The following is a 24,713-nucleotide window of genomic DNA, read 5'->3' on the forward strand; positions in this document are numbered from 1 at the left end:
ATCATCCTATGACCATCACCAGCCCTCCACCACTGACACCGCCGTTGCCATGCACAACAGACATGTCACCACCACCTGATTTTTTTCTTTGTTTATAGAAATGCTAAACAAAAGTGACTACCACACATGTTTCATACTTTCAATCAACAGGAAAGAAAACATGAACAGCCAGCTAATTTCATGTTTTGAGATGTAAGAAAGATGGTAACAATGCCAATCACTGCCTTAGTTTAAAGAAACAATTATACTGATTATATTGTAAAAAAATACTAAGAATGTAAATAAAGAGCATACGACGCAACCAAAATGAGCCAATCACAGCAAATAAAAAAAAAAAAAATAAAAATCAAACATCAGCAAGAAGTATTCGTAGTTTGTTGGAACAACTACACATTACAAAAGTTAACATATTCGTACCAAACTACTATAGATAATCCAACCAAACAACCGCTACACCAAAGCAACCATAACTAGCAAAATACATGTTCTAACTATGACTCAAACTAAGGATATCCAATACATAATATTTTCTCAACCTCAGAGGTAGTGAAAAGGAGTAAGTCAGACTTGCACTATCACGAGCAATTATCAATCTAGCTTTAACTATCAATGACTCATGCAACTCCAAATATTTAATCTCAGCTATTGCCTCACAAACCTTCTTCTTCAATTCTTAATCATCTGTAAGGAACTGAGAATATTCTGCCAACTTACCAATACTTTTACTTGAAACTTGATGCATTGCTCCAAGATTGTTTACAGTTTTAATCAAATTGCCTATAAAAGCAACTTCTTCCTCATTAGAAATCTTCCTTTTCTTGATCCAGACTAGTTCTGGGATGAAGAAGCACTCTGTTGAAGATGACCAATAGGAGTTTGGAGAATGGAGTTAGCTGTTACTGTCAAATCTGGTAGGATCTACAAACTAAACCTCTTCTTTAATATTCATCACATCTGTCACGCCCCGAACCCAACACCCGGGTCGGATACGTGATGGCCGCACACTCCTTAGAGCAAGCCCTAAAGAATATGCAAGGCCAAATTAAATCATTACAATATTGACAACCATAATATTTAATTTCAATAATAATTCATAGAACTTGCATAATTACAATTAACATTTCTTCAATCCTCTGATCAAGTATCAACGGTACTCTATCTATGCATCCGCTCACTCACAAATCCATACCATAGCCAACTATGGACATCCTGTAACTCTGAGAAGAAAAGAAAGATAAAGGAGTGTGAGCTTTACAGCCCAGTAAGAATTCTCATATCACACTGATATAGTAATATAGTCTGAAAATAAGGATAAGCAATAAAATATAAAATCTCATGTTCAATGTCTAGAATAATGCAAACATTCATAAATTTTCTGTCTTGTTAAAATAGATGCATCATTATATGTTAACAGGTGAAACCCCTTTTATTCAACAATTATTCTATGTCTTATCTTTCATTTCTCCTTTCATAATCACATGATTTTTAACCTTTTCTTTCTGGTTTTGGACTATCCAAGTCTATACCTCAGTCACCATCCGGATCGAATCCACTTAAAAAGTCTTTCAAGACTGTCCCAGGATGAGCTCCTGGCCGGCTGTCCCACGTACCAAAGCCCGTGAGAGGCTGTCCCAGGCATAAGCTCCTGGCGGACTGTCCCAGACATGAGCTCCTGGCCGGCTGATCCACCTGTAAGCCAGTGGGGGCTGTCCCAGGCATAAGCTCCTAGCAGGCTGTTCCACATGACAAGACTAGTCCATACCATATATCTCTTTCTTTTCATTAAATCATTATGTGTTGATTTCATCAAATCAATTCTGACTTGCATTATGATCAATTCAGATATGTCATATTCATATAATCATGCCATCAATCTCTGATACATATATATATTGACATACATACTCATGCTCAAAATCAAATAACAGTATCTTAGGTATAATAAATTCATCGATCTCAAATCCGACGATGCAAAACCAACGATGCATGACTAACAGTAAAATAGCATATATATAATAGTGATCATGTACAGAGATTCTTACCTTTACCGGTGACTGATCCAAGTACAGAAATTAATGTTCTTCTTTGATTTATGAATGTCTTTAACAAAATATTTCATTCGATATCATTTGCAGACAATCATCTCTTCGTAACCCTGATCAAATATAAAGATCATATATGGAGAAAATTATCGATAATCGACCTGATAACACAATCTAGGATCTCTCTTAGGATTAACCAAAATTAGGATTTACTTAAGTATCTGGATCCTCCACTGATCCATAAGACTTCTAGAGAGAGAAAATCCATGAAGAGAGAGAAAATTCTAGAGAGAAAGTAGAGAGAGAAAGTGGAGAGAGAAACTTTCGTATCCTTCCGATGAGGTACTCATGATCGAGATCATCAGAGGTCCTATCAGGGTGACTCAATATGAATCAAGTGTTACAAATTTTGAATAGGATCGAACTGGGATCAGATCTACCGCACGAATTTCGGAGCAACCTTAGATCATCTTATTTTCATCTCAATTCTATCCTAGGGTCCGTGATGAAATCAGAAAGAGAGGAAGAATCTAGAGAGACAAAATTCATAAAAAGAGAAAAAGTCTAGAGAGAGAAAATAGGGAGAGAATCTAGAGAGAGAAACTGGAGAGAGAAGGTAGAGAGAGGAGAGAGAGAAAATTTTCTCTCTTCTTCTTCTTATTTTATTTTATTTTATTTTTATTTTTATTTTTCTCTTTCTCTTTTTTCTTTTTTTTCTTTTCTTTTTCTTTTTTCTTTTTCTTTTCTTTTTCTTTTTCCTTTTTCTTTTCTTTTCTTTTCTTCTTCTTCTTTCTTCTTCTTTTCTTTTCCCGTGGGTTCATTTGGGCCGAAACAGGGGACCGTGAGGTCCCCTCGTTGGTTGGCCGGCGGCGAGACTTTGGGCCAGGAGAGAAAGGAAAGAGGGAGAGGAAGAAGGGGAGGGGCTTACCTCGAGCTCCGGCAGCCGAGAAGAACTCCGGCAATCCTTTCTTCCTATTCAAAGAACTTGCAGAAAAATCTTGGAAAAATCTCTCTAAACTCTTAATAATCTCTCAAAATCCCATGATAAAGACCTAAAGGGAGGGGAAGGAGATTTTATAGAGGAGTTTTCTTAACCCATGCCGGACTCTATCACTCCGATTTCGTAAGAAATGGAGAGGAAGAAGACTCCGGTTAGGAGTCTTCCTCCTCCTCTATTTTTTTTTTTTTAAATCTGGGTTATTACATTCTCCCCTCCTTAAAATAATTCCGTCCTCGAAATTAAGTTATATTATTTAAAATATATTTCGAAGTATATATTCTTCATGTCATTCTCAAGCTTACGATAATGTCATATATATTATTTATTTCTCATGATCTTGTTATAACAAAAATTATTTGAAATCTCAAACTCATCCCTTCTTATTGATTTCTCAACTTTTTAAAGAACTGTAATATTTTGGACTTGTATTAATATACTACCATTATTTGTCTAATACATTTCACTCGAAATTTATAATTATCTCAGACTACCCTTGATAGAAAAATAATTAAAGGTCAAACATTGGGCGCTCTTCACAATCATCGATTTCTTTCTTCTCTTGACCTTCCAACAAATTTTATATTTAGACTCTCATCTTAAGAAAAATCTCAATCTTCTATATCAGTTCGAGTAACAATATTAAATTTTTAAAAAAAATATGAGATCTATGTCAGGACATTCTAAGTTTGAATTGATAACAGAACTATCAAGCTGTTAATAAACTTGAGATATCTAGGATTCCTTGGCATTATCTGCAATGAAGCAACCTACTAACAAAAATTATCCGACTATGATCAGATTAAAAATCATTCCTTATTTACAACTAATGTATTCCATAATATCTTCAGAATCAAAGAATTAATATTTCTAATCAATTTAACCCACCATGCTTTTGCTACGCACTCTGATATTAATTTATCAAATTATATAAATCTATCAAAGATAAAAATATCCTTATATGTTAGATCAATCTAGGATAGATCCAACCTTCAAATTTCATATAGAACTTAGGGCAAAACCTTAAATTTCTTTATATTTATTGCTTCTTGGGCATAGCACATCAAAATTAAATCTTGATCCACTTTCTATGTTTGAAATATTTGCATAAGCTTCATCACTCTTCAAGAATCGAATATGTCTAGAATCAATTGGAGTTAACCTTAGATTTACCTTACAATCATTTAGATAATTTCTAAATCAATCTTCCTTTTTAAAAGAATTAATTCTAACTTAACAAACTAAAAAAACTCAAGCCAACATTCTTAAGTAGAATCAACTTGATTATTTCTTATAAAGCTCCTTTCATCACAACCCTTAATATTAATCAATAAATCTATACAAAATCTTGTCCCTTGTATAAGTCATTCAAAAATTAGCACTAGCAAGATGTCTTAGTTCAATTTAAAAATTTGAATTTTGACTTGAACAATTAGTACACTTCACCATCTTCAACAATCACAAGAAAAATTTAAAAAAAATCTAATACAAAGATGGTAATACGAATTATTAAAGATTTCATCATAACCTGTATATCATACTCTGACAAAATAAATTTTTCTTCTTTAATTTAACAACAATATCAAAATACTTTTGATCCACTTAGAAAAATAAACTATTGACTTGAAATTCAATGCAACTTGAAAGATCAAGGAATCATATTCAGAATATGATATTTTGAGTAACCAAAGATTTTACCAAAATGTGTATCTTGTATTCTCATAATAAAATTTAAGTATATATATATATATATTCATCTAAATTGAGTTATATGACCTCTTATAGATTCAATGTTCAAAAATATTTCTCTCTCATATGATGTAATTTCTTCTTAGACCATACCCTAATTAACTTTCTTTGATAAGTCCAAAATTCATAATGCTCAGACAATTATCATCGAAATTAAAAAAAATTATCATGATCTTCAATCATATAAGTTTTACATTCCAAAATCCTCTAGTATACTCAACATATCTTATCAATACCTCCCACTTTATTCCAAGGTCAACTCTTTCATACTTAGGTCAACCTTACTAATTGAAATCTAAGATATAACTCGTCAATTTTATTATAGACATCATATACCACTTATACATAAAGTTTCATCATAGTATTTATTGATTCAAAATCCAAATATTGATTCCTTTCTTTTATATCAATCATGTTTCTTATGATCATAACCAAGGTTTAAATATCACTAAAGTCATAATTTCAAATAATTATAACCTTAAGCTTCAATACCACTTAAATCATAATTTTTAGTGATCATAACCTAAACTCTAATATCATTATATTACATCCTTAATGATCATAATCTTAAACTCTGATATTATCTATCATACTCTATCAATTATAATCTCAAGTTTTGATATCATTTATATGACAATCCCTGGTGACCTTAAACTTTCTGTCATATCCTAATCACTTGTATTATTGTCTCCAAATAAACGTAACCTAAGCTCTAAGCTCAGATGACACTCTGTCACATCCTACTGATCTTACATAAAGTTTTAATATCTCTTCATAATCTCTAGTGATCTTAAACCTAAGCTTTGATATTATTCTATCTCATCCTATTTATTTATATCGTAATCTCCAATGATCATAACCTAAGCTCTAATATCACTCTGTAATATTCTAATCACTTATATCATAATCCCTAATGATCATAACCTATGCTCTGATACCATTCTGTCACGCTCCGAACCCAACATCCGGGTCGGATACGTGATGGCCGCACACTCCTTAGAGCAAGCCCTAAAGAATATGCAAGGCCAAATTAAATCATTACAATCTTAACAACCATAATATTTAATTTCAATAATAATTCATAGAACTTGCATAATTACAATTAACATTTCTTCAATCCTCTGATCAAATATCAACGGTACTCTATCTATGCATCCGCTCACTCACAAATCCATACCATAGCCAACTATGGACATCCTGTAACTCTGAGAAGAAAAGAAAGATAAAGGGGTGTGAGCTTTACAGCCCAGTAAGAATTCTCATATCACACTGATATAGTAATATAGTCTGAAAATAAAGATAAGCAATAAAATATAAAATCTCATGTTCAATATCTAGAATAATGCAAACATTCATAAATTTTCTGTCTTGTTAAAATAGATGCATCATCATATGTTAACAGGTGAAACCCCTTTTATTCAACAATTATTTTATGTCTTATCTTTCATTTCTCCTTTCATAATCACATGATTTTCAACCTTTTCTTTCTCGTTCTGGACTATCCAAGTCTATACCTCAGTCACCATCCGGATCGAATCCACTTAAAAAGTCTTTCAAGACTGTCTCAGGATGAGCTCCTGGTCGGCTGTCCCACGTACCAAAGCCCGTGAGAGGCTGTCCCAGGCATAAGCTCCTGGCGGGCTGTCCCAGGCATGAGCTCCTGACCGGCTGATCCACCTGTAAGCCAGTGGGGGCTGTCCCAGGCATAAGCTCCTAGCGGACTGTTCCACATGACAAGACTAGTCCATACCATATATCTCTTTCTTTTCATTAAATCATTATGTGTTGATTTCATCAAATCAATTCTGACTTGCATTATGATCAATTCAGATATGTCATATCCATATAATCATGCCATCAATCTCTGATACATATATATATATTGACATACATACTCATGCTCAAAATCAAATAACAGTATCTCAGGTATAATAAATTCATCGATCTCAAATCCGACGATGCAAAACCAACGATGCAAGACCAACAGTAAAATAGCATATATATAATAGTGATCATGTACAGGGATTCTTACCTTTATCGATGACTGATCCAAGTACAGAAATTAATGTTCTTCTTTGATTTATGAATGTCTTTAACAAAATATTCCACTCGATATCATTTGCAGACAATCATCTCTTCGTAACCCTAATCAAATATAAAGATCATATATGAAAAAAATTACCAATAATCGATCTGATAACACAAATCTAGGATCTCTCTTAGGATTAACCAAAATTAGGATTTACTTAAGTATTTGGATCCTCCACTGATCCATAAGATTTTTAGAGAGAGAAAATTCATGAAGAGAGAGAAAATTCTAGAGAGAGAAAGTAGAGAGAGAAAGTGGAGAGAGAAACCTTCGTATCCTTCTGATGAGGTACTCATGATCGAGATCATCAGAGGTCCTATCAGAGTGACTCAATATGAATCAAGTGTTACAAATTTTGAATAGGATCGAACTGGAATCAGATCTACCGCACGAATTTCGGAGCAACCTCAGATCATCTTATTTTCATCTCAATTCTATCCTAGGGTCCGTGATGAAATCAGAGAGAGAGGAAGAATCTAAAGAGACAAAATCCATAAAAAGAGAAAAATTCTAGAGAGAGAAAATAGGGAGAGAATCTAGAGAGAGAAACTGGAGAGAGAAGGTAGAGAGAGGAGAGAGAGAAAATTTTTGATCTTCTTCTTCTTCTTATTTTATTTTATTTTATTTTTATTTTTATTTTTCTCTTTCTCTTTTTTCTTTTTTTTTTTCTTTTTCTTTTTCTTTTTTCTTTTCTTTTTCTTTTTCCTTTTTCTTTTCTTTTCTTTTCTTGTTCTTCTTCTTTCTTCTTCTTTTCTTTTCCCGTGGGTTCATTTGGGCCGAAATAGGGGACCGTGAGGTCCCCTCGTTGGTTGGCCGGCGGCGAGACTTTGGGCCAGGGGAGAAAGGGAAGAGGGAGAGGAAGAAGGGGAGGGGCTTACCTCGAGCTCCGGCAGCCGAGAAGAACTCCGACAATCCTTTTTTCCTGTTCAAAGAACTTGCAGAAAAATCTTGAAAAAATCTCTCTAAACTCTTAATAATCTCTCAAAATTCCATGATAAAGACCTAAAGGGAGGGGAAGGAGATTTTATAGAGGAGTTTTCTTAACCCGTGCCGGACTCTATCACTCCGATTTCGTAGGAAATGGAGAGGAAGAAGACTCCGGTTAGGAGTCTTCCTCCTCCTCTATTTTTTTTTTTTTTTAAATCTGGGTTATTACAACATCTGCGAGGATTTCAGCAGCTACATCTGCAGGATCCTCAGCCCTCTAACTTGTTGCTCAATCTTTTTTAAATATGATCGAGAGTTCCTCCAAGTGTAAGAATGGCTTGTTTCGAAGATCAGCTGCTCGAGGATGACTTTATTATAACGAACCAATATAAATTGAGCAAACTATATCTAAAGTATCAAAAATTAAATAAAAAATAAAAAATTAATTAATATGTTGTGCATTTATCTTGACCCAGTAGTCCCATACATCTTGATCTGAAGTAATATATTTTCTCGCATCATCCCATCCAAATCCTGATGTGTTAAACATATCATAAAGAGCACCATGTTATTGTTTCAACAACTTGAACCTTGAATGGATGTGTGGCTGAGCCTTGATGCCACAATTAGGCATCTTGTTTGCCATCATCTTTTCTAACTGGACTAAGAATCCGGGCTTGAAATTGCCACCTTCTCCCCTCCATATTGGATCATTCTTCCAATCAAGTGTACATCCAATAAGTATAGCATTTTGCTCCATATTCTATTGATGCTTCTTCCCTGATTCCTTCTTTAACTTTAAAAAGCATCCATATCTAAAAGATGATTATTTACTATAAAAGACAAGAGATGTTTATAATGCAAATCTAAATGACAACAACAATAAGCTGACTAAAAAATTTCAAATAACAATAACAAGGTTCATATTAAGATAAACAATCCAAAAACAACATCCAAAATACAAACATAAAAAAAAAAGTCTCGAAAATATCAAATAGTAACAGAAAATATAAAATACATAGCAAAATTTACAACAATGTTAAACATTTTTTCAAGCTGTGGATTGAACCCACATTTCTTGTGCTAAGTCATCCCTAAATTGAGTCCAAGCAATTGTACTCTCAATGTGGTCAATTATTTCCCCTTCATTGCCATTTCTTCTATCAGAAAGACATTAGGCACCTCATCCTCAATTGGGTCAATTGGCATCTCTCTTCTAATATGGTTACGAAAAAGAGCACAGGTATTAACAATTTTTGCTTGCATTTTCATTGGATAAAAAGACTTTTCTCTAAGAATCACCCATCTGATTTTAAGAAATTCGAAGCATCTCTCAACGACATTTCTAGCAGATGAGTGTCTATAGTTAAAGTACTCTTATGGTATTGTTGGTTGATGATTTTGTCTCCAAGCATTCAAATAATATCGTTGACCCTTATATGGAGTTAAAAATCCTTCTCCATTTGTATATCCAATATCACACAAGTAATAAAAATCTAATATAAATAAAAATTATGTTAGAAAATAAGTTCGACATATATGTTAGAAAATAAGTTCAAAATAACTAGAACTATTATCTTATAACACTTTTAAACCACTTCTTCTTGATAAAGCATCTCTTAGTACTCCATCATCTGCAGCTGATCCTTTCCAACCAGATAAAATATAGATGAATTGCATATCTTGACTACAAACTTCAAGAACATTCATAGCTATTTAATCTTTTCTTATTCTGTACCTTGGCTTATCGATATCAAGGACAGTGCATCTAATGTATGTCTCATCTAAGACATCTAGATAATTCTACAATAAAATAAATATATTATTATTATTATATTATTATAAAATATTTTTTAAATAATTTAAAATTAACATAATATTTATCTACCTAATTAGAAAAATTATCTTGAACCATTTCCATCGGTAGTCACTTGAGTTATCAGGTACGGACTCTGATTTTTTGAGCAATATTTCATGGCAAAGAAGAATAGACTTCAACACAATTATAAACTATTTACTAATTGTCTCATCACTCCTTACAAATTATCTTTTAATTACTCTATTCTTAGCATGGTGAGCACATATATATAAAAATATGACAACTATCTCCTTAACACATATAGTTTTGGTATTCGATAATCTTTTAGTAGTTTGTAACATATCACATAATGCATGAAAACATCTTCTATCCATGCATATATTTTCTATACATGCCAGCTTAGAATCAAATACAATCCTCCTTAAACTAATTTTTCTGATCTTGTGTCTATCATACTCACCAAGATCAATCTTTTTTCTCTTGTTTTTTCTTTTAATCAACAAATAAGCATAATATGTATGTAATACATCAGTTAACGAAATAATGGCCCTATAAGGTTGATGTACATTGCAATGATAGTTGCCACTTTTGGAAGCAACTTCTTTGGCAATCATTCCATCTAAATCACAATATCATCACAAGAAAAATAATATATTTCAATGAAAATTTCTAAGCACAATAATGAGTATTCAGAAATCTAGCAAAATATTCTAGCAAAAATATTGAGTAAAATATTTCATCAAATTATATGTTAAAATATGAAGATAAATATAAAAATTATTATAACAAAAAAAGGTATTGTGAAAATTACAGAGCATGTCGGTGCTCTATAATTTGTAGGAGTATTGGCGGCTTGGAGCTCCTGCACCAGCAGCCTGCATGGCTAATCAGATCACAACTCATGCACAAAATTTTTAAATTTTAAAATAAAAAAATAAAAATATATTATATATTATAATACCCCATCATCATCTCTCTCTATCATTCATTCCCAGTCCAAAGCATGGCGCCACACCCAGACCTCTCCGGCTTCAAACAAAGCTCAAGCTGGGAGGCCGATGACCACTGCCAGTGCCTTCAACAATCCAGGGGCCGTCGACAACCAGCAACACCACCCATGGCCTCACAGATTTCACCAATAGAGGAGCTCACCTGCACCTTCACTGATGGATTTCACCTGCGGGCTCGCGGGATTCGTCGGGGTGACGCTCTCATTCGCCACCCATGAGAGCTGCCAGGGTATTCTCGGGCTCGCACCCAGCACCACATCATCAAGCTTTGCCGCCCGACGGCTCACGGAGACAACCCACCCCAAAATGATTACTGCCTACAGCGACATAAAAAAAAAATGACTTACCGACCGAAGAGTGATCATCAACGACGAGTTGAATGGCGGTGACTTGACCAAAGGTGATATGAGAGGCGGAGATTGGATGGCTAGGGTTTATGACGCAAGGGGTTGAGGGGAGAAGGGAGTGGCTGACAAGAGAGTTTGAATTTTATTTGATTATTTTTTTATAAGGATAATTTCATTCAAAAATTTTATTACAAGATTACCAAAGTAGTAGTAATTTGGATAGCCATCCATTTCCTTGGCAATTCAGATTGCCTCCCATGAGACAATCTAGATTGCAAAGGCAAAAAGCATACCAGACGCAGTAATGCAAATTAGCACATTAAATTGACAGCAATCTGGATAGATTGCCAACTACCAAATGTAATCTAAATACTTCCAATAGCGATTATTCTTTGTTTCACTATTCTTCTTCACTCTCATTGTACATATTTTCTTTTACTATTTCAATAAATTCTGGATGGCTTTTTGCCTCCCCCTTCCATCCAAAAAAAGGAAAAAAATATTTATTTTATCTGTTGGCTGCTTTCTTTTTTTTTTTATTTTGTTTTTTTTGATAAGGGAGGCCAAAAAAATAGCCACCCGTCCTTTATTAATAAAACTAGTTAACATTACAACGTGGAAAACATAGCACTAACAGGGCAAGAACAGAAGCTGAAAGAATTGAAAAATGATTGGGAAAGGTTTGCTGATGAAACTCCTTGTTAAAGACACTAAAAAAATTTGCTGCTGAAACTCTATTGAAGATAGTGAAAAATTGCTGCTGAAAATTTGTTGACGACAGCTTTAAAATCAACTCAGAACAGTCTCTGAACAGAGAAGGATTGCTGATGAAACTCCATTGAAGGCAAGCTTGAAATTACATCTGAAATTGCTCTGAATAAACTGATTTCAATCTGAAATTTCTCTGAACCGTCCCTTCTGAGATTCATAGATAGCAGCATCCAAATAAAAACAAATTCATCATTGCACGCTTTTCACCGTCTTCATGCTTGAAATTCAGTACTTGCAGCTGAAAATTCTATTAGTCTGTCAGTTGGCATGGAATACTTTTAATCTTTAATTAGATTTGTCCAAATTGAGAAAGTATTTTCTCTGAATTTGAAATTAAATCTTAAATTTCCCTGATCAAAACTGATTTCAATCTGAAATTTCTCCGAACTGTCCCTTCAGAGAGACGACCAGTCATTAAAGAGGTGCGCTCCTTTGGAGGTAATAGATTGATGGAGGAATGCTTGTTGCGAAAAATTCTGGCATTTCGTTCTCGCTAAAAAGCTCATTGCATAGCCGAGAGCAGCATAAGAACTACAGGCCGCATAGCTTTTGCGAAATTCTTTCTTCGCCGATCAAAGCATAAGAAATTAAAACTAAGGATGGGTTATATTTTTTAATTTTTAATTTTTAATTTTTAAAAAAATATTTTTTATTTTTTTAATTTTTGTTATTGAGTAAAGTTAAAAAAGTAAAAAATATGTTTGGTAACTATATTGCTATAAAACAAAAGCAAGATTTGGGGATGGCAGGTGAAGAGCTTGACGAAGGAGAAGGGTTCGGGAAAGGAGGCAGAAGGGGGTGGGGAGGTGAAAAGCTCAACGAGGGATAAGGATTCGGGCTCTTTACTTTTTGATTTGGTGTTTTAGATGTACGGAAGCAAAAAAAATAGAAAAATAAATTTAAAAAAATAAAAAATTTTAGTTTTGCATATAAAGTAATTATTTTGATTATTTTGATTCTTGTTTTTTACTTTTCATAGTGTTACCAAATATTATTTTTTGATTTTTATATTTTAAAAATTAAAAAATAAAAAAATATTTTTTCAATGACTAATCAAACGCATCCTAAATTGAGAATAAAGCACTCCAAGTAATGTGCAAATAGTTTTCCAAATGGATGAGAAGAAACAGCAAGCGGAAAAATGGTGATATACTGTCTGTAGAGCTTGTTGACAAAGGATGCATCCACCCTTATTTTATCCAAATTTTCTCTACAACACATCCCTTGTATTAAGTTTTTTCTTCTAGCATACTCATATAAAACACTTAAATCTTTAAAGTTTCCACAAAGAGCTATCGAAATTGCATCCGATTCGTCTAGTGGTTAATATGGAGAAATAGATTCTTTTTTGGGATATAGATTTGGTGCTATTATACGCTACCATCTTCTTTTGTATGTATACTTACTTTAAATTAATTGAATTGAGTGGGGAAAAAATCTTAATTCTCCCACAATCCATCAAAAAAAATAAAAGCTAATATTTGAGAAGGTTGTTTCTATGGTTTGGAGTATTCTTTCAGTTATTTTAAGGGGTCATTGGCACGAGCACCAAGAGTGCAATATATGTTCCATTATTTTAACTTTTCATTTGTTGGGTACAGAACTACTTCAGTTTCAGATACACAGCAGAGCATCTTTTTCTTGTTGAAATAAAATAGTTGGGTTAAAAAAATACAATGATGACCTCCATTTATTTAGAGCAATGTTGTGGAAAAGTGATTGAGGAAAATCAATCGGGGCAAAGTAACAGATGGGTGACCTTTTAACAGAGGAAAGGATCCATGTAACTCAAAATAATCATTTAAAATTTATTTTGATGATTAGACTGAAAATCCTATAGAATTTTTAGTTTAGTCCAATACAACTAGCAAATTTATAAGATTACGACTGAACTAATTCTATATTTATTAAATATCCAAAAATAGCTTTGAAATGGGCCGATCCAAATCACATAGGGCATTTTATCTTTGGAAGTGCTATATAAATGGCACCCTATTATATAAACTTAAGTTGGTCTCACTTGATCATGGAAACACCATAAAGGATAGACAAAGGGAGTGAAAGAAAAATTCTGAAGGCTTCTGACCTCGAGGAAGAATATGATGTACAACAACTTTGGAATCTTTTTCCTAATTAGCTAGCTGGTCTGAGGCTAATTTTTGGAAGAGGACTTGAAACTTGGGAGTCCATTACTTGATCATGAACGCATTGGTTGAAGGAGCATTATTGGTTCAAATATATCATGAAAACATTGCCTTCATGAGCTAGAACACATTGCATTGACATCAATGATGAAGCAAAAAAGGAATTTGATGGTTTTGCAAGATGAAAATGTGGGCATACTTTCATTTAATAGAGAAGGTTCTCCCTCACAAAAGAGAGGATTCTGATAACAACTCTTGTGGCAGAGAGCAAGCTGGTCCAAAATGTCGCTTGGGCAATTATTGGACAATACGTGACCAGCATAAAATTAAATAGATGATGTTTTCGAGAGGCCATCCATATTTAATTACCCATACTTAATGGAACCAAGTTCAGAATCCCATTATGCCGCCTATGTCTTTCATTGGGACCGCAGTCACGTGTGTGAGTCCCACCACTCGCAACCAGCCGCAACAAAAAGCCTATCAAAATTGATGTCAGCTTTCCCAGCAGCACGGCCGCTAACGATTATTTAATCATCGATTATCTCAACGTCGATCTGGTTTCTGCTTGGACCATTTCTTGTGTAACACGTGCTACGTACCGACAGCAAAACGTAAGTCCAATTGATGCGGCTATCCTATCGTAAAGCAAGAATTACTGGTGGATCCCTACGGTGCCATTCTGAGTTTGTAAAGCTTTATCAATTGGGCTGCAACTGAACAACTTTTGGTCCTTGTAAATGAGTGCAAGTTCTTGAAACACTTTTGGTCGGAGAAGCTAGGCTCTTATATCGAAATGGGAACGAGCCATCCTTTTGTTGGGAGGAGCTCCATCCCCATTTTTATTAAAAAAAAAAATCAATCTTCCAAAATACAACCATATTCTTTTTATTCAAATCTCATTCTGTTAAATTTATTTAAAAAATATTTTTTTAATAAATCTCTCCATTTAATTGATCTTCAAAAATATTTCAATTGGTCATTGCGATTCTGATCCTCCTCATAAACTAAATGTGTTAAAATTATAGCAACTTTGATTTTCCTTCCAATCTATCTTGATTCCAATTTCACTTTCAATTCTGATCATGAACTCAATGCATCCTAAAATGACCAGTAAGTGGGTGAGATATGTGATGTACCTACCCATATTTTATTTTGTTTTCCGTAATTATCCATAGAACTAGAGGACATGGACAACTAATATCGGAAATCTGGACCTTCCTTGTATGTCTAATTAGAAAATATTTTACTCGTATTAAAAAAAATAAAAGAGCTTGGACCTTTCTGGTATTTCAGAAAAAAAAAAAGAAAAATCTATCCACTGGATTAGAATAGCTTCATTGTGCATCCCATCACGGACCCATGAGGCCCCTTTTTAAAAAAAAAAAAAAATGAAAGGAGAAAGGTTAAGGACCCTCCTGCCTATTTCCTTGAAAAGCAAAACCGAACGAAAATTGTACAGGTAGTAAAGCAGAGAGGAACAGACAGCAGAGAAGAAAGAAAAAAACAAAAAGAAACGCGACCGGAAAATCGACGAGGAAAATGCAGCCGTACTCGAGTACTTCCTCTCCTGAGTCCCACGCGAGTCCCGCCAGCTTTGAAAGGAGATTCTCGTCATCAGGCAAAAACTCCTTTGAGAAATCATGGCCACGCTTTACCGGGTAGACCAAAAAGAAGAGAAATGGATTTTGGCGGAGACCGCCGGTCCCGGAGAGATGGATACCGCTGGATATCCAAAGGGAAGGCAACGTACGCAGACCGAAGTAGCCTTGGAGGGATCGAATAGTATAAAATAAATATCTTAGCCTAAATTCCATCGGAGCGTATCCTTTTCGAAAGGCACTAAAGACACCCGCAAAGTTCCGCTACGGAGAGGGAGAAATTATTGGTTAAAATAATTTTAACATATGTATTTTGAACCATTCAATAACAAATCAATACATCATAATAAAAATTATAAGTCAGCCAATCATAATTTACAATAAATTTTTTTTGTATTTAAAATTTTTAATCAAGTTTAGATAATAATATAATTTTTTTTACTAATTATTGATGAATTGATTTATTATTGGATGGTACAAGATAAATATGATAGAATCATTCTAATCAATAATTTTTCATGGAGAGATATGTATGCAGGCAAAAAAATATTACTTCCTTTTAAGTATTGAAAAAATAAAAACTAGTGAAGGATGATAATCAAGACATTAGTAAATAGTATCTCATAACTCCAACTCAACCAATGAGCTTCTCAAACTTTCAATATTCCAATTTCTAATACCATATCCATTCTTCCTCATCTGCACAAGAAAATCATGTAAGTCAAGGTTTATAAATTTTAGCTAAGAAATCAGTTAAAACTCTTTTTTGAAGGCTAGTCAGCTTATTTGCATGATGTGTCTTGCAAGGACCTGGAATAATGAGAAGATGATGAAAAGAGGTTCATGAAATCATAAAAAGATAGAGCAAAGAGACGAAGAGGTGCAAGGGATAACAAAGTATAAACAACCATGTTTGCTACCTGGAACTCTTATCTGATAGAAAAAATGGGCCCAACAAGGTCTAATATACCTGTATTATGATTTATGTGCTGTTACTTAAAAAAGCCGAAAAACAAAAAAACTTGGATGCTCCAACCCATATGGAGGACAAGTCGATAACATTTTAAATTTTCCGCTGGCTATCTAGAAAAGTAGTGGTGGCTGACCCATTCATAAGCCGGAACAACGGACAAAACGAGCAAAAATCACGAATAGTTTCCATAATCTAATAACCAAATTAATTAACATCTTTGTAGTGCTGATAGCTGCACCGAATGATTCGAATTCAAATCTGATCCAACTGGATCGTTTTGACAAACAAGTCCTCTTCATAGACCCACCAAATTAAGCCTTTGCCAGAGTGACAACTGCATGAGCCCAATCTAAGAATCTACTGTCAATGGGCTGCAGTTTGATTCCCGAGATGCCCATTTCAGCAATTATTATGGACTGTTGGGTTTCGTCCATTGAGAGAAATCGTCTTGTCGGTTGTGTGAGCCCAATTGACATATTGAGAAGTGGGTTGGATGTGGCCCAACACGTTAGGCAGCAAACAACAAACTTATCTTCACTCCCTTACCAGATCCACCACTCAGTTAGTGGATTGATATCCAATCATGAAGCAGCACATACAAAGAGGCATATAAAAAAAAAAATGCAATACATGTACATCTGTAGATATTGCATCGTTATGAATACATATACGATTTGTGCATGTTGCTTCATTATTGGACTGGCTCGCATGGATCTGATCCAACCAAAAATTACATCCAAATAAGATGCATCATAAATCAAGGACAATGGATGATGCCCATGCATTTTCAATGTAATGTTTGTATCCTAGTTGAAGGTTTTCTTATCTAAGTTATTGCCCTCACATGACATGATTCTCCATGTTGTCCTTATTTTGCTTCAATGCTGTATGGGCGACTGGGGGTGTTACCGACGTTAACCTGACCTTTGACATTATTAGGCTCAGAAAATGTTAGCGGCCTAGCCAGTGCATGTATCAGCTAAATTTTAATCCATTTTTTTAATGATACAAGCTTTTAATAATTAAAGGTACATATAGAAGTTACACACGACAGCGGAATATAAATTATGCCGATCAGTCTATGTAGACAGTTTTTTTTCCTTTTTTTTTCACTTGGAAACAACGCCATTGATGACCATTGGCGACTATCCATCTGCTCCATGTGTTCTTGCTGTCCGATACTCTAGAAAGGGGAAAACAACACGTCGCTTGCGCTATCCAAGCTGGTGAAAGAGGAACCCCATGTTCACGTACCAGGCGGGCAGCGTTTCCCCAGATGCATGCCGGTGAAAACGTTTTGCACGGGAAAAGACAAAAATCCCTACACGCATTTCACCGGAAAAAAAAACAAAAATCCCTACCTACAGAATCACACACACACACACACACTTATTTTTGGATAATTTTTATTAATATATAAAAATATTGACATTAAAATTTTAAAAATACTTATACATACTGCTAAAATAAAAATTTTTATCGATATTTTTTTTAAAAATATCGATAATTAATTATTGATACCATCTTAAGACAGCACATAAAAAAATACCACAAAAATACCACTAAAAATATTTACGATATTTTTTTTGATTTATAGCGATACTTAAAAATATCGTAATGATCATTTTTGTTGTAGTATTTTCTCTCTCCATCATGAATGAAAATAGAATCGCATTATATATAATTCTAATTTAAATAATAAAATAAAAAATAAATGATAAAAAGTAAATTCATTTGATGGAGATGGCCCACCTATTTAACGGTCTTGATAATCAACTGGGCCACACAATTTTCAACTACAACCATCCCTTTAATATGCCCTTTTTTTTCTAAAGTATAATATACCAATTTAGCATTTCCAATTCCTAATATTTTGCGAGCTGTGATGGTAATTATACCACTTTCATTGAAAACATGACAACTGATTAAATAGAATCGAATAGCATGCTATCTATATGGATTATAATTTCATCATATATATGATAATTATTTCATAAAATAAATATTTTTTTAGAATTTAATTTCAAAGATGATTATTTAAAAATTTAATTCTATACTAGTCTAAGTCGATATCTTAATGATAATACCTTCTTTTTTTTATTTTATTAGAATGATGATTGATGTTTTATTTATTTTGCTTTTATAGGAATGTTAATCATAGCACAAAAAATAAAGGATTCCATAATGAACTGTTATCTATAATAAAAAGATCTATAAGATCTCTTTTACTTTTTCTTTTGATTTTTGTAAGAATTAAAATTTTTCTTTTCACTGCTAATAGATCATATTTCTTTACTATTTTAATCTTCAAAACTGATTCATTTGTTTATCAATATAAAAGATCTTAAATTTATTTTCTTTCCACAAATCAGTATCATGAGAAGAAAAGGGGATCATCTATCCATCATTTCAATAAATCTACTTCTTCAAATTTATGATTTTTTTTACTTTCTGAAAAAATTATTATGGAATGGATGAAAATCAGATTTGAGCAATTCAAGAATAGGTATGTAATTGAGTATAAGTAAATTTCATCAATCCTCTCATGTTGTATTAAAAAAAATTCCTTCTAATATCATTATAAAACTCTATAATATAACTTTTTTTATTTCATAATTTTCTCATATTTAGAAATATTATATATACATCATCCAATCCTTATTCATAGATATTAGTATCATTTTGAGAAAGTAGTATAATTACCTAATATATGTTGATGAAATAGAATTAATATAATAATATAAAGGCTTCTGATAATATTTAATTTTTGATACTATGGATGATATATGAAAAAGTAATGCAAAAAAAAAATCAATTATATATATTTTATTAATAAATATAATGATCATTATTTTAAAAATTATAAAAAAATATAAATTGCATCACTTGAGAAATATTTTTAAAATGCATATAGAATAGGTACAATAAAATAGATAATAAAACTAAATATTATTTAAAAAAATTAAATTCTATATATTGCATGGAGTTATAAACTAGTAGTTATTAAACTTTGAGATGGACCCGACCAAAGATGCATATCCCAACTCCAGCCAAATCAACTAGTTGGACCAAATCTACATTAAAAATATTTTTAAAGTTTTAATATACATATATATATATATACACATATATATATATATATACATATATATATACATACATATATATATATATACATATATACATATATATATATATATACATATATATATATATATATGTATATATAAAATAAAATTAATATAAAAAATATGCATAAAAAATTGATAAATTTTGAATCATTTTTAATTATAATATAACAAAAAAATCATGAGCCATTTAAATTTTTAAATCTGAAAATTTATATATTATGTAAAAAAATAAGTTACAATTATTGATAAATTTAACATTCTAGATGGTAAAGTTTAAAAAATTCTCAAAAGATAAAAACGCGTAGTGTGCGTGCGTGCATGTGTATATTGGTACAACATAGTATATATTTCATTGTCCACAAAGAAAGAATTGATAATTGTCATGTGGATAACTAAGTTTGAAAAATCAAAATCCAATTACAATAACGTGAGCTTGCGACATAAAATAAATATAATAGAGCATTATATTAGAATGCCATCGAGTGATAGTGCATTAATTCTCAGCTCAGCCCGGTTCACTAAATTTCCTATCCTATCAACGGGCGTGGTCTGTGTTTTAACACATTTGCATGCTAGCTCATGCAAGGACGGGTCTTCATGTAGAACAATGTCAGAGGTGGTCTGCGAACAGACGTGCCGGATGATGCGATAATTTTTAAGCTCATAGCGCAAGTATCGGTAGTAGTGCGATTCATAATATTAGTCGGCATTTGGATTCCGAGTTGCAACTTGCAATGCCAGGTTGATGCGTTGTTGGCGTGTTGCTATTTTAGGAAAGGGCCAAAAAAAACGAAGGCACCAGTGGACAATGAGTGCAAGTGGCGACTCCTTGCCTTTGTTCCTCCTCATTTCGTGGTAGTTCTAGTCCTTGCGTTATTTTATAAGTCCAACCACTCCTAGGGGCTGTTACATACTTCTTGGCAATGGACTTTTGCTACCTGCCCAAGTTCAGCTGGCCATGATACCATAGAGGAACAGACCTGATGTGGATATAGGTTTTCTCGAAGTTCTCCGGTTGATATACGGGTCACAAGTAACATTCATAAGCTCTGATTGTTTGATTTATTAAAGCTCATTTTCCTCCTGCCCGAGTTGCGTAAGAGTGTTCTAGTCTCCAGGCAAGGATGGACTTTTTCCACTCAATCTTAAACTCGAAAGAATACAAATTCTTTTTAAAGTCCACAAAAAGTTGACTTTTTAGAGAGTAGGGATTCCATCACTCTTTATGTCATCAATTTTTAATTGGTCATTTTATAAGTTTTAGAAGCTACGTCAAGAAGAATTTGATAGAAAATCTATATATGCAATATCAACCCAAACAATTTGCATCATCAAGATAATCTCTTAGCAAGATATATACCATCAAGATAGAGAACATCCAATTCTCAGTTTAATTCATTGCAAAATGGTGGGAGCAGTAATTATTTAAATTTCTCTAAATAGGGTGCATGGTTATCTTGGTTACTCTCATGTTTGTTATATTGGACTCATTAGCTCAAATAAGTCCCAATTATGCTCAATTAATCCACATCGTTCAGTTGACTGATAAGTAATCTGCCTTCAAGTCATCATTATCATTGAATTAGATGCATGAATGGACTCACATTGGATAGTTTTGTAAATTCTTCTTCGACCGCCTATCTAGTTTGCCTAAATTAATGCATATTTAGTGATTTATATCATGTTAAAAAAGGGGAAAAAAAATCCTTATCACTTAACCATACAAAAGGGTCCTTCCACATCTAATTTCTTCTCTTCATGGCATGTGCCATGGACCTGGTAAAATGGCTGGATGGTTTACTTTTCTCTAGTCAGACACGCCAGCCCATTTTATAATGCAGATTCGATGATGCCAGTTTTCCTGCACATTAAAGACAAAGACGACAAAATAAAACGCTTACAAGTTCAATCGCATTCCCTTCCCACGGCGAATCCGTTCCTCTTCATTATCCAGTGAAGATATAGATCGCCACTCCCACTTGAACCCCAACCAACCCCAGGCTAGAGCAGGTCCAGTTTACCCACCCCATGGAAGACCCCAGGCCTCCCCGCATCGCCCTCCTCTCCAGCCCCGGCCTGGGCCACATCATTCCCTTCGCCGAGTTAGCCCGCCACCTCGTTCGCAGCCATCGCATCGCCGTCACCCTCATCACCCACCCGGCGGACCCCTCCGCCACCGTCGACCGGGCCCTCTTCAACAACCTACCCGACGAAGTCGACACCGTCTGCCTCCCCGAATTCCCGCCCGAGGACTCCTTGAATGGCACCACCAAACTGGAGACCCGCGTCTCTCTCACTATAAACGCCAACTTTCCTCACCTCCGTTCCCTTCTGAGAGCTATTTCCTCGTCTGCTCCTCTCGCGGCACTCGTCATCGATGTCTTCTGCATCGACGCCTTGGACGTGGCCTCCGAGTTTGGCATCCCGGCCTACCTCTTCGTCACTTGCTCGTGCTTGGCTCTCAACTTTTCTTTCCACCTCCTTAAGCTGGACGCCACATTCCAAGGGGAATACCGGGACCTGCCCGAGCCGGTCCGCATGCCCGGGTGCGTGCCGGTCCAAGGGACGGATTTCATCGAGACGGTGCAGGACCGGAGAAGCGAGGCGTACAACTGGTTTATCCGCGTCACAAAACGATTTTACGAAGCCAAGGGGATCCTGGTGAACAGCTTCGAGGATCTGGAGCCAGGGGCCGCGAAAGCTTTGAAGGAAGCTGACGGTGTACCTCCGGTCTATCCGGTTGGGCCGCTGGTCCGGGCCGCGCCGGACGAGGAAAACGAGTGCTTGAGGTGGTTGGACCGGCAGCCGCGTGGGTCGGTGGTGTATGTCTGCTTCGGGAGCGGGGGAACCCTCACGCGCGCTCAGACAAGGGAGCTGGCTTTGGGTCTGGAGATGAGCGGCCAAAGATTCCTGTGGGTGGTGAAGAGCCCACATGAACGGGATGTTACTGGCACGTATTTTGGGGACAAGAGCGGTAAAAATCCCTTGGACTACTTGCCAGAGGGATTCCAGGAGAGGACCAAGGGTGTGGGATTTTTTGTCCCTTCGTGGGCCCCGCAGGTGGCGGTGCTCGGCCACGCCTCCATCGGAGGGTTCATATCGCACTGCGGGTGGAACTCGACGCTCGAAAGCATCGTGAAGGGAGTGCCGTTAATTGCGTGGCCGCTATTCGCGGAGCAAAGGCTGAACGCGGTGTTGCTCAATGAGGATGTGGAGGTGGCGCTGAGGCCCAAAGTAAGTGAGAGTGGTCTCGTACAGAGGGATGAGATTGCGAGTGTAGTTAAGCGTTTGATGGAAGGGGGAGAAGGGAAGAGACTGCGGAAGAGGGCGGAGGAGCTCAGTCATGTCGCAGCTCGTTCCCTCGGCCAAGAAGGGTCTTCGGTCAGGGCCTTGTCGGAGGTGGCGCGTGAATGGATGGATAGGAGGACCTGATGATTTCTAGGCTGCGTGTTACTTGTTTGGTTATGTTTGAATCTCTGTTTGTTATCGCAATTCCCGGTTTAGATGTGATATGGTATTTTATTGCTCTCTTCCTTAAAAGTAGTGCCCGTGTTGTTGGCTTACAACAGTAAAATAAGCGCAAGTTGACAATAGGCAAGAGTGTACTCCATGCTTGATTGTTTCAGTCCAACCACTACCACGAGATGTGAGAATAATACCCTTTGATAATCGGCCCGTCTCATGCTAGTTCCGTGGCCAAGATCCATAAAGGCAAATGGCGCTCAAAATCGGTGGTTTCCTCGTAGTCAAAGTTATTAAGTTGATGCGGGGGATCACAATTCACAACTCAACACAAAATCCCTCAGCGTTTTAATTTATTGGCAGGTAACTGGTAACTTATACCTCTCCTGACCATTTGGATGATTAATGTGCAGTTCCCATTCGGAGCATATTTTGAATCCGCCGGACAGGGCAGATTATCCTTTTAAATTTGTGCTACCCCACCGTTCTGCTGAGCGCCTTGGTTCAAAAGAGTGCCCATTATTTATGTTCAATCTGCGCTATCCATGCCGACACATACGAGTTCTGTTAATTGAGCCTGTGGGTTTCGCGGAGAGGGATAAGGGCTGGGCCGTGTGGTTTGCTTCGCAGCCTTTCATCTGGCAATATTAGGCCAAACCCGTCGTGAGAAATTATTAGGTGGACGAGGCCCACCGTAAACCTAGGTTGATATCACTCCATTTTTCCGCCTCTTTTTTCTTTTTTATATGTAACAGCAACATGACATAGGATGATTTTATCCTTGGTCCACAGTTGACCTGGTCCACCTAATAAAACAGCATCATGAGAGAGGTGCGATTGTTGTTTGCGTGGCCACCAACAGAAGATATGAAGGGTTATACAGGGAGAAATAAAAAGGGTCATGCGCAATACAGTGGAGGCTGACGAAGGGAAGAGAATGTGAGGAGAGTGGAGCTTCTTGGGGATGCAGCTGTTCGTGCTTTTTGCAAGGGTGGGTCCTCAGTCTGAGCAGTGCCAGAGATAATAGGTGGCCGGTGAATGCACCGAAGGGGCCTGAGGGAGTGATTGCTAATTCTTGGGTTGGTATTGCAAATTATAGTCGAATCTTATGTTGGCACTAAGGCCTCCTGATTGCTATACTATGTTGGAATTTTAATACCGTGGTTCTTAAACAATGGATATTTAGCTGGAAGTACATGTTGACGATAAGCATTACCACGAAATATATGCAAGCTTGATTTTATATGTCCAGCGACAATTAGTGGCTATGGGGTTGGTTAGCTCAGGCAATTTAAAAGGGCTTATTCTACACTAGTTGAGTTGGTCAAGAAATTCATTCAACAGCTTTCCTTCAAGTTGAGGTTATGTGCACGTCGCAAGTTCTAGATATTTTTATTTATTAACGCTCACTTTTGTCAACTCCATTAACATATAGCTGGACGTACGGTCAGGAGATAAGACAGAGATGAAGTCCATAACTATCTGTGCTGTCACGGTAGTTTACGTTCAATTGTTATTTTGATTGGTTGCAAATTAGCGTGATCATGACTTCTTCTTCGTCCTCCTCCTCTACTTTTTCTTGGGTAAGATCATGAACTTCTTTTAAAGTCTCCAAGATTGGGTACGAGATCATCCTAAATAATGAGATCCA

General features: G+C 35.5%; 1 protein-coding gene across 1 annotated transcript; it reads left to right on the forward strand.

Annotated features, from left to right (window-relative positions):
- The first annotated feature begins 21,499 nt into the window (after nt 1–21,499).
- On the forward strand, nt 21,500–23,272 carry LOC105041495 (UDP-glycosyltransferase 72B1-like). Its single transcript, XM_010918458.4, has one exon. The coding sequence runs from the start codon at nt 21,629–21,631 to the stop codon at nt 23,030–23,032; it is 1,404 nt and encodes a 467-aa protein (XP_010916760.1). The 5' UTR covers nt 21,500–21,628; the 3' UTR covers nt 23,033–23,272.
- Nucleotides 23,273–24,713: the final 1,441 nt, after the last annotated feature.

Source organism: Elaeis guineensis, chromosome 3 (genome assembly GCF_000442705.2).
Source record: "Elaeis guineensis isolate ETL-2024a chromosome 3, EG11, whole genome shotgun sequence".
Classification (NCBI taxonomy): Eukaryota; Viridiplantae; Streptophyta; class Magnoliopsida; order Arecales; family Arecaceae; genus Elaeis; species Elaeis guineensis.